General features: G+C 29.4%; 1 protein-coding gene across 1 annotated transcript in view; it reads left to right on the top strand.

Annotated features, from left to right (window-relative positions):
- Positions 1–11,515, top strand: part of LOC106788275 (protein slowmo) — a 22,402-nt gene extending 10,887 nt beyond the window's left edge. The window contains exons 4-5 of the mRNA XM_014751409.1: positions 9,950–10,123; positions 11,179–11,515. Of these exons, the coding sequence (XP_014606895.1) occupies positions 9,950–10,123; positions 11,179–11,382 (378 nt within the window). The 3' untranslated portion in view covers positions 11,383–11,515. The remainder of the gene's footprint in view (positions 1–9,949; positions 10,124–11,178) is intronic.
- The last annotated feature ends 1,033 nt before the right edge of the window (positions 11,516–12,548 follow it).

The raw sequence follows: 12,548 nt of genomic DNA, 5'->3' as shown, positions 1-12,548 counted from the left end.
CTTTCCCCTAGTCTCATTTTTTTTTTTTTACCTTCTTTTTTTTTTTTTTTTTTTTTTTTCTTTTTGTTGAAACCACAGCAGACACAAGAATCCACGCTTTTTTTTTTGGTTGTTTTTTTACTTCTATCATTGCGGAAGGAGGAAGAGGAGGAGGAGGTGGTTTATTTCCGCGTCAGATTTTTGTTTAGTTAAACTCGTTTAAACATATTTGTAATTCAATTTTTAACTTCGATTTCTTTTTTTTTGTTTTTCTGCGCTCCTAAGTCACATATAATATATATAAATTGTTCACACATAAAAATGAAGAAGATCACGAGACAAATTGTTATTTTAATTTCAATCCTTAACACAATAAGAATTGAAAAATTAATCAATAAGTTGTTTATCTCGTCGAAAAATAAAATTATTAATAAATGGTGTCACACAGGAAAGTGGGACAGGTTAAATATTTAAAACGTTATTTCAATCTTATTGTACAATAAAGTTTCAATCTTTAACCTGTCCACACATTTATGAATAATTAATATTTGAAAAGTAAAATATTATATATATACATAGATAGAGGATACAAAAAATGGATTAAAATCATTCGTATATTGTTTTGAATATGATCACGATAAAATATATATTTTCATTGATATTATACCATCAGTATTCTATACGTATATGTGTATATGTATATATATATATATATGATGTACTGTAGATCTGTATGATATCAACTTATGTTTTCGACATTTACTCGATTACGAAAGTCCCTTTAGGAGGTAATACCTTTCCCCCATGTATTATTCAATGCCCTTTTGCCCTTTTATCTTTATGCAGATACGGAAATGCCTCGTCTAATCCTCCGGCACTTTGTTCTATATTGAAAATACGAATTTCATCTCAAAGCACTCGTTCCGTGACTCTTAACGAGAGAGAGAGAGAGAGAGAGAGAGAGAAAGAGAAACCATGAACTCGAGCTAGCCAACCAAATCAACCAAACCAACCCAACCAACCAACTAACCAACCAAACCAAACCAAACCAAACCGACTAACCAGTCAGCCTAAAACCCAAACGGAAGTTTGGTTTCGTGTTAAATGCTCGTAAAAAGAATAATGCACTAGTTCAATTTAGTGATAATATTTCCATCCAATTTTTTTAGGAAAAGAAAGTAAGAAAGAAAAGAAAGAAAGAAAGGAAGGAAGGAAGGGTGAGAAAAGGGGGAGTGAAAACTAAAAGAAAAAGGTTTTTTGTTTTTTTTTTCTGCTTTGTTTAAAAAAAACCTTCTTCTAATGTTTTTAATATGTATTGTATTTTTTCAAATATAAGGTTACAATAAAAAAAATGTTCAATTGCCGAAGAAGTATCCAATAATGGGACGAAATATTCAATGAGATCAAAATTAAACGTTCTAAACAAATTTGTTTCCTTAAGACACGTTTATTAAAAGAAAAAGGTTTTATATAACAAAACAAAAAAAAACACTTCCTCTACCATTTCATTCTTTTCTTTTTCTTTTGTTTTAATTCTTAAAACATATATATATATATATATATATATACATACTAAACAAATAATACGTCAAAATAAATCATAAATATGACTTAAATATCGTTCAACCATTCGACTGATCAGATACTTCAACAAATTCTGTAGATGTATTTAAGTAATATCATCAGAAGTTGAATAAAATACCTAACTAGAAGCAGATGAATAAGATAAATAGATGAGTAGACAGTAATAGAAAGAGAAAGGGGTAGCAGGTTGATGAACAGGGGAGTGAGGGGGGAGGATAGTTTGGATGATTCGAGACTGTGTAGAATAGATACGAAGCTCTCGTTTACACGATCTAATACGGATTTGCCAGCATGCGATTCTCTATCTGCTGAAATCCGCTAAAATCGACGATTACCGCAAGAGAGAGACAGACAGACAGACAGACAGTTAGATAGATAGATAGATAGATAAATAGAGAAAGATAGATAGTAAATGAATGAACGAATAAGTGAGTAACTGAGTGAATTGGACAATGAGTGGGACACACATACACACACACTGTGTTACATCTAACAGATAGAAATAGCAATAAGAGGAAGTGAGATAGTAGAAGATAAATAGGTGGATAGTTAAATAGATAGATAGATAGATAGATAGATAGAGATGGTAGAACGCCTATACCGAATTGCACATCAAGGATAGATCCAGCTTGGGGCTATGAATCGTCGTAGATTTGGGGATTCAGGCACTCACTCAGTTACTCACTCACTCACTCAGTTGGTAACCTATTCCTCTCTCATACTCTCTCCTCTCTCGTTTAGTCATCCTCTCGAGGCATTAAATGGTATGGCGAATCGGGAACACACCTCAATGAACAATACCTATATCTAGTCAGATTCGTAAAGTCCTTTCAATTATGCACCAATGCTAATTATTCGCGAATATATGCTTGAAGAACGTATATTTATTTAGTTCTAGTTATAACTAATTCTTTTTACTCTATTATTACTATTATTGTTAATAGTAATAATATTTTATTAATTTTTTAATATATATAGATGAAAATATTCATATCTAAATCATAATTGGTCTGGAACGTTAGAAAACAAATGTATTTTAATTGAAACAAATCAAGATATTAATAAAATACTATTAGAGTATTAAAATAATTGTTAATTAATCGATAGAAGTGTCTATTATTGTTTAAATATTCGGAGTATATGTTCGGAGCACCGTCCTCTTCGAAATTCACCGTTGAACTGAGTCATTGTTCTCTATAACATTTCTTTTATTAAATATTGTTTATATGAACTTTCGAAAGTTGCGCATGTGTATAAAAAGAATCATACATCTAATACATAAAATTTAATATTAAAATGTTCTGATTTTAGTGTTTTTTTTCATTTTTAAATAATTATTTTACACAAAAATAGATTTGTTTCAACGTTCCTGCACAATGATGGCTTCGAAGTGGTGGGGTAAAATTTTCGTCTAAAAGAATATCAGAGATCAAAATTATTGATTATTTAAAAAATATGCTAATAAATATTTAACATTTAAACCAATGAATATATGTTTAAACAAGTTGAAATATAAAGAGAGTGTATTAGAATATTAAAATAATTGTTAATTAATCRATAGAAGTGTCTATTATTGTTTAAATATTCGGAGTATATGTTCGGAGCACCGTCCTCTTCGAAATTCACCGTTGAACTGAGTCATTGTTCTCTATAAAATTTCTTTTATTAAATATTGTTTATATGTGATTTTTCGAAAGTTGCGCATGTGTATAAAAATAATCATACATCTAATACATAAAATATAATATTAAAACGTTCTGATCGTATTGTTTTTTCATTTTTATGTCATTGTTTTAATAAAAGTATATTTTTTCTAACGTTCCTGCGCAGTGATGACTTCGAGGATAAAATTTTCGTCTAAAAGAATATCAGAAATCGAAATTATTGAATATTTAAAAAATATGTTAATAGATATTTAATATTTAAACCAATGAATATATGTTTAAACAAGTTGAAAATTTAAAATAATTGTTAATTAATCGATAGATGTGTCTACTGTTGTTTAAAAACTCGGAGAATATAATTTATGCACCGTCCACTTCGAAATCCACAGATAAACAGTCCCCTGTTATAGTTTTTTTATTAAATATTGTTTATATGATCTTTCGAAAGTTGCGCATGTGTATATCAGGAATAATATTCATAATAAATAGGATTTTCTTTTTTCGGAAAGTCATATAAACAAGATTCGATAAAATAATTTGCATTGATGACAATGAATTAGTTCAACGGTGGATTTCGAAGGGGACGGTACATAGATCATATATTCCGAGCTTTTAAACAACAATAGACATTTCTATCAATTATTTAACAATTATTTAAGGTATATCACACACTCTACAATGTATTTTATTAATATCCTGATCAGTGATTATTTCGAGTTGAAAATTTTCATTTTAATTAAATATTTGTTTTATTCGAAAATTGTTTATTCGAAGTATAGGTAATTTTTAAACAATTTTACTTTGCATTATTCTTACTTTAATGAATATTTAATTGATTGTGATATTAAACAATATTTAAATTATAGTAAAAACAAATGATGAGACCAATTGTTAGATATTTAAAAAAGAGAATTAGGTATTCATCCTGTTTGGCTTTGAATTGTCTGTGTATGTATATTGGGGATGTATGGGAGAAGGGATGGGGATGCATATTTCTTAAAAACGATATTCAAATCACTAATTAATTTTGTTTATAATAATTTCAACTTAATTATTTTGTATTCTTCCAGGATATTAATAAAATTATATATATATCTGTGTATGTATGTGTAAAAAAACAGGATAGTAAGTGTACATTTCTTAAAAACAATTTCATTAGTTTTTCGGATGAAAATGTCATTTCTAAAAATCGATCCGAAACCGAAAAAAAAAATCATCCCCGAGTTCTCAAAAAACCCAGAAACTAAAATATCAAAACTTGTTAAGAAGTTGACAATAAAATATGAGAATGATTATGTTCTTTTTTAGTTTCTTTTTAAAATCGTAAAGTGTGTATCATCGTCGTCGTCAGAAAGTATAGATGGTGTACGATTTACAAATTCGGCATATTTTTTTTTTTTTTCGAATCCACGTACTACTATTCCCCATGATGTGGTCATTCTGGTGTACCCAGTTGTCGGCACCGCAAAACGCTGCGATAAATGAAAAGCAAACGTTGCGAGGATTGCTGCTGCTGCTGCTTCCTACTTTTACAGTTACTATTACTTGTGTTGGTAATGCTATTGGTGATTGTGTTAGTACTACTACATCTACTATTACTGATAGTATTGGTGTATAGGAACTGCTACTGTTACTTTCACTGCTACTATAACTGGTACTGGTATTGGTGTTGGTGCTACGAAGGTTGAGGGATTGGCAAACAGTGGTTTGCACACGCGGTTGACGAACAAAATTTCAATTAACCGATGCATCGGTACACACTCTCTTTTTCTTTCTTTCTGTTTATTTCTTTCTCTCATTCTCCCTTTTTTCGTTCGCGCCTAGTAAAAGTTGAGTTAACGAATGAGTGAATCAGAGACAGAAATAGAATAGAAATTAATTACTTACTTTCCCATCGACGTTGCTATGGGGGCCAAACTGTGAGCAGCTCGATCGATGGTGGTGATGGGGGAATTGGGAATCGTAGTGGGAGAATGGGGGGGGGGGTAGGGTTTCGCACGGTTTTTTCTTCATGCGATTAAATTACGTTTTTTCTCTCTCTCTCTCTCTCTCTTTCGTTTTATGCATCCTAACATTTATTCTTTACCCTCCTCGTGTTGTTTGTTTTTTTTTTTTTTAATTTTGATTCGGATTCTAACGAAAATTATTTCGAAGAATTTCGAATGAAAAATTTTCAGCGAAATTTCATCCTTTAACGAACTCTTTTTTTTTTTTCTTTTCTTTTCTTTCGTAATCCTTTTTTATGACACACACACACAGACATACACATGTATAGGTGGAAAATTTTTGAAAGAAAACCTGATAGGATCTAATTTTTTAGGATTTTAATTTTTTTGGTTTTTTTTTTTCTTAACATTCATGCCGAATTTTTTCTTTTTTTTTTTCTTTTTTTTCTTTTTCTTTCTCTTACTTCCACTTTTTTTTCCCACCGTTTTATACTTTACTCTATTCTTCATCTTTTCACCTCGTCGATGAAAACTCTCTCTCTCTCTCTCTCTCTTTCTTATTTCTTGAAGGAGATTAGGTAGCTCGTTGTTCAAGAGAAGCCACGGTTAGGTCGGGGGTGATATTGCGAGGAAACTTTCCAAGGCATTTTCCGTTGGAAAAAGGATTTATCTCGAGCGTAAAAGAATCATAGTATGTATTTCGTAGATACTACTTACGGGAAGAAGATTAAATACGACCGGGGTACTCTCTCAAACCAAGTTTCCTTCCATTTCTTTCTTTTAAACGTTGATCCCTTGTGATTTATATTTATTTTTTTATATTTATTTATTTTTTTATTTACCACACATAATAATATGATACAATAAAAAAAGAAAAGAAAAGAAAAAAAACAATTGCATCAAGTAAAAAAAAAAAAAGAAAAAAAACAAAAGAAAGTATCCGAAATATTTCTTCGATTCTCCTTTTTTTTTTTAATCTAGTAACCCGATCGAAAAAATACAAAAAAGAGAAAATAATATACCTGAATGATGATAATGATGATGATGACGATGATGATGATGATGATGAGTTTTTGGCGATGAGGATGAATAAAAGGTTAGAAAAAAAAAAAATAAAAGAGAGAACGAAACGTGAACGTAATGATGAAACAGTACGGTAGATATTCTCGCGTAGTGTGTAACACAGTTGGCTTCACTGATTGCCAATATGGCAGAACGCGTAGCTTGGGGAAAAGTGGGGGTGTTAGGGTGGTAGTGATGGTGGTAGGTAGGTTCCCCATTCCCCCTCTCCAATCCCTCTAGAGATGATTTCCCTCTCTTCCTCATCTCCCTACTCTCTTGACAAACCTCCAACACCCCCAACCCCTAACTCCCAACTTTGAATCCCCTTTTACCCCGTTCACTCCTCTTCAACCCTTCCACCTATCTTCCTCCAACCAACCAACCAACCAACCAACCAACCTGCGTTCAGTCGTTGGGTCCACAATATGCCGCGGGCGTTAATTTCCCCGTGAAACGCATTGCACCCCTGCGATTCAATTGTTCCGGGTCTGCGACCACGGTGCTTCGCACTACATTGCCAAGATTGTTCAGAGAGAGAGAGAGAGAGAGATATGGGGGAAGGGTTGGAATGTTAGATAGAAGGTGGTTTGGCAAAGGAGTATAATCTCCTAATGATACGTGAACATTTTTCTCCAATTCTTTTGTTCTTCATTGATAATTCAGTCTCTATACTTTTGTTTGTTTGTTTTTTTGCTTATTTGGTGGTTCTTGTATGTTGGTTGATTCTTGGTTCATTTCCTTGGAACTTTATAGTGATGATATGGTAAGCATGTGCTCGTTAAACAAGTATCGGTTTAGGATCATTGTTTACTCCCTCGAGACGAATCACTCGAGGCGTTACACATTCTGTATGCGTGTAACCGAGGAATTCAAAGTCCATCCCTTCCAAGTGGATTGTCGAGGGTTGATACGGGGTAGCTCACGAATGCATGGATTGTTCAATCCTAGAGATATATACGTAGATACGATTCCATTGATTCTCTTAATCATACTTACTGTGTTATATGTATCTTTTTCATTTATACTAATATTGATATCTTTTTTTTCTTGGGATTATGTATTTATTGGTTTATCTATGACAATGATACCTTGTGAATATTTTTCGAAAATGATATTGTTGAGACTTTGATTGGTACTACAAAAAATACATGAATTGTTTCTTGTTCGTGATACGTTTCATACTGTTCACTGTATTTTTAGTTAGATATAGTGATACAGTTTTATTTAATATATGTGTTCAGGAATGTCAAAGTTTTATTCAAAATACTATTGGAGTTCATATAGTTCATAGAATGTATGGATCGTTCTATGTTCAATAACATTGAATAGATTTCATTGATTGTTCTCTACTGTGTGCTACTCATCTTTCTATTCTATTCACCTATTGAAATTGATGTGATGTATTATAGAGATGATACTGTTTTATCTGATTCTTCAATCAGTGTACTTGCATTTTTAGGACAATTATATTAATGACATTTTTAATTCTATATTTTTAATAATCTTTTGCGTGAATTTTTATTAGACATATCATATTATTAATTCTGTTATAATTTAATGTAACTAATGAATTTGAAAATTATTTCAAAAGGATTGTCATGGGTTTGATACCTTATGAATGCATAAGTTATTCTATGTTTGAATACCCATTCATTGATTGTCTCTCATGGTGATAACCATCTTTCTATTCCATTCAAGTATTGGAATTGGTATGATGGGTTAAAGTGATATGGTTTTTTTTTTTTTTATTTAGTTTATTCAATACAATTGTGTGGAATATTTGAAGTCCGTAGATTTCAAGAAAATGCTTTAGTGTTATTTCAAGTAACCATTCATTGATTCTTTCTTAAACTAGGTAGACATTTTTTCTTTTCATTTATGACGATAGTTTTATTCAATGATTATCTCATTTTTAAAACAAATGTTTTTTTTTTTTTAAATATTTGTTACGAATAGTAATATTGATTATTTTCTTTCAAAAAAATATCTTACAAACATTTATATCGAATAAAAGTATGAATTATGGCGCCATCTATTTGGATGAACGGCGCCATCTTAATTAAAATGGCATATCAATTATCGCCATATTCAAAATAGTATATTAATTTATTAAATATAACTTATAAATATTTATTTTTGATTTATAAGAACAAGAAAACTAATGTCTGCCGTTTAATTAAATTCGTTTATCATTAATTTGTATTTATTATAAACAAATATTTTTTTTTTTTTGGATTATTCGATTATTATATTTTTTAAAATGTATTCTTATTGTAAAAAGTATTTAAAAAAAAGAAAGGAAAAAGAAATGTCCATAGGAATATCAGATATGAAATATACAAGAGTTATTTTCCTTGTCAAATGTAAGAATATTCCGATCGTGTCGACGATGCACTCGCGAAATGTCATTGCCTTATTGAAAACACATCGCTTCTGCTTCTTCCTACGTGCGAAGCATAAACGCGTTTTGCTACGCGAGGAAAATACTTTCTTAACAATTTTTCACTTTACCTAGGCGTTAGGAATAAATTACTAGTAAAAAAAAAAAGTAGGTGGGGGAATGAGAAGGTACTGAAAATATACTAGTTTTTATTCATTTTATTCCAACGTCCAATTCGATCCATATATCCATAGAAATATGATTACGAGTAAATTTAATATGAAGTATCTTACGATAAAGTGATACTTGTTATTTCAATTGTTTGTTAAAATAATATAAGCATTTTTTGTTTTCTTATTGTTAATCAAATGACAAAAAGTTTGTCAAAAAACATGTTATATGGACCGTTTATTTTGAAAGTGGTGTAAGTCCAATTTCCATAGAAAAAAAGAAAAAATAATATACAAATGAATTTCCTGTATACAACACAGGAATATTATGGTATTATAAAACAGTGTAAACAACATAATAAATTTATTCCATGTAATAAAACATAAGATTAATATTGTATGTTAAATAATATATAATTTATTAATAATATTAAATTATATATATGAAGTTATTTTTAATTCAATATAAAATATAAAATTGAATATAGTATTTTTAATATGGCGGTAATTGGTGTGCCATTTTAATCAAGATGGCGCCAATTATTTCAATGGAGTGCCCCTTAATTAATCCTTTTTCTACAAATATAAAGCATTGCAATAAATTTCTTTCATTTAATAATAACTTTCATAATCAACCCTCAATAATAACAATAATAATAACGATCGATATCGTTATTTAAATTTATTCAAAATACTTAAAATTAAACGTGATATATTATTGTAACCGAAAAAATATCCGATACAATATCACCGAGCGCCATAATTAATTCAAATAAAAAATCGGATATTTAAATTGCATAATAAAAATAAAAATAAAAGAATAATCGATTCTTTTTTACAAAATATAAAAAAAGAAAAGAAAATACTATTTAAATGGTTAATTAATAAAGATCGATAATTAAACGATGATTGATATATACGTGTTCATGAAAAGGTGTTCTATATCTCTCGATAATTTCGAGTGGCCATCTAACTAAGGGTCGATGTTGTGCCTAGCAGCCCATTTCTAGTTGCACACTAGTTGCCTGGTCGATATAAACGCGACCACATCACCAATCCCCAACCCCAAAAGGCAACCCCCGAAACGATTCGGTCTAACGACGAGAATTGTGAGAAGTTAATCGACCGACACTAACGATTTCATTTCTTTCTATTCTTTTTCAGTTAACCTTTTGCAATCACATCGCAGTGGATGAGACTGTCAGATATACACCTCATCCAAATGATCCAGAAAAAACTTTACTCCAACAGGAAGCTGTGGTTACTGTTAGCGGTGTACCACTTACACATTACATGGAAGAATTATTAACATCTAAAATTTGTTTTAATTCTGGCATGGTGAGTTTTATATATATAGTAAGATACAAATTAATAATAGAAATATTATCAATCATAAATGATTTGGGGATTAATTTTTAATACATTTTGTTGTTGTTTCTAAATTTTATACAAAGAATAACAAACGATGATAATTAATTAAAACAGGAATGGATTAGGAACACATTAATGTGATTTTTGATAATAAGAAAAAAAGGAAAAGTTTTATTCATTGTTCGATCGAAATCGAATTACATTAAAAAATCTGTTTGTTCGATCTTTTGATTTGGATTTTTTTCTCTTTCTTTCTTTCTTTTTTTTTTATGATGTTACTAAAGTATCCTATTACCAACGAAGTATCTTTTTAAATGGGCATATAAAAAGGAAATAAAGGTTTTCGATGATAGGGGTTGGTAGGAAGATAAACAGGGGGGAAGAGTTTTTTCCTCGTAGTATTATAAATTTGTCGTAAGGTGTACTAAAAAGTAAGTATAGTGAAAGTTGATAAGGAAAAAGATTTATTCTTTATAACGTCATGAAATTTAACAAAAAAAATCATAAATTTGTATCGGTATATATATTTCTATTAGTTTGATTTTATTTTATAATGCTATGACAATTAATTGTTTGATTGGTTATTTTTACCCGTTTTACCGTGATTTTTTAATCTGTTAATATAAATATAATATAATAATTAATATATTTGTCCTAAAATATATATTTACATTTAATATATTATAATAGTATTACTTGTATACTAGTTTTTTACTATACATTCATTAATTATTAATTACTAACACTATCATTTTCACAATTCATAATTTTGATGAAAACCTAAACAAAAACTTGAATTATAAATAATTAATTACTTTAATTACCCTATTATACGAACTATACATATAATACAAATCACCCATAAAAGAAATTTGAAATCATATCTATTAAAACTTGTAACATCAGTGAAAGAATATTATATAATATTTTGATTATAATTAAATGTTTCATAAAAAAATATATCACACCCATCATTATATTCTTTTCTTTATTTTTGTTGTTGTATGATTTGAATGCTACAGGGTCGTCAAGCAATGGAATGGGTCATCGAGAAATTACATTTAGAAGAATTCGATGATCTTCTGAGTCAAACGGTTCGTCAATTTGACGATTTAACGACGAAAACCAGACGTGGAATGGACGACCTACAAAGTGCCATTAAATCATTTGACGAGATTCACAATCTTACGAGTAATCCATCGTCCCAATCTATGCCGAAATTTTAGCTATGGTTTCGCATTAGCTTCAATCTCTTTAATTGATTTCAATTAAGTAAGGTACTAGAGAATTAGGGGATGGGGGATGATAAAAGGTTCACAAGCAGGAGAATAAAAAAAGAAAGAAGAAGAAGAAGAAGATGAAGAAGAAAAAGAAAAGGAATGGGGAAGGGAAAGGGGGAATAATAACAAAGGTGGATCGAATTACTTAAAAATAAGAAGAAAAAAAAATAAAATAAAAAAAAGAAATAAAAAGAAAATTAAAAAGAAAACCCTGTTGTGTAAACCCAGATGCCCAAACCTCACAACGATAATTGTGGGTTTGTTGTGGTGTTTCCTTCCGTGCCTTTTATCTCAAATTTTTTTTTTAATTATTAAATATAATCAAAAGAGAGAGAATATATGACAGTTGGGATGTGATCTTTGTGTCACGTTAGGGTTGTCAAATATTAATACGTAGATCAGTTTGATTTTTTGTCCTTTCTTTTTTGTTTTTTTTTTTTGACACGATGCGACAATTTTTTTTTTTTTGGTGTGCTGATAATGGTAACAGTGGATTAATTGTCAAGTTAAGATTATGATATGGGATATGATTTAAATTGATTTTAATATTTTTTTATTTTGTTCTTTTTGTATTATATATATATATAAATATATTATAAATAAATAATAATATCAATCTTTCGCGTTAGTTTCTCTTTTTGTTTTCTTTTTTTTTGGACTCCACTCTCCTGTCAACCCCTTTTTATTAATCCACTGTTTATATTATGTGTAGAATTAATTCGATAATTATATTTCTACAAATGTTTTTATTTTTTCTTTTTTTTTGCCTTCAAATTATTACAATTAAAATTTATTGAATTATTTATTCATCCATATTTGCGTATGGATCTAATATATAAAAATAATTTATAACACATACCGGCTGATTTTAATAACTATTAAAATATATTAAATAATACGAGCTCGTATAAAAACAAATGAAAATATTACACAGAAGAAAAAGAAAATCAAATTGCGTTGCACTTTCGATGCATCCCTTAAAATTAATTAACAAAATTTATCTCGTAAAACATTCATTTATTATATGAATTAACATTGATTGAGATTTATTACAAACAAAATCAAGGTTACTCACAAATTGGAAATAAAAGGATGAGATATATATATATATT

This window comes from Polistes canadensis, unplaced genomic scaffold, assembly GCF_001313835.1.
Source record: "Polistes canadensis isolate GaletaPanama2010 unplaced genomic scaffold, ASM131383v1 scaffold_132, whole genome shotgun sequence".
Taxonomy (NCBI): Eukaryota; Metazoa; Arthropoda; class Insecta; order Hymenoptera; family Vespidae; genus Polistes; species Polistes canadensis.
The sequence above is the reverse complement of the archived record's forward strand: the minus strand, read 5'-3'. Positions and strand labels throughout refer to the sequence as shown.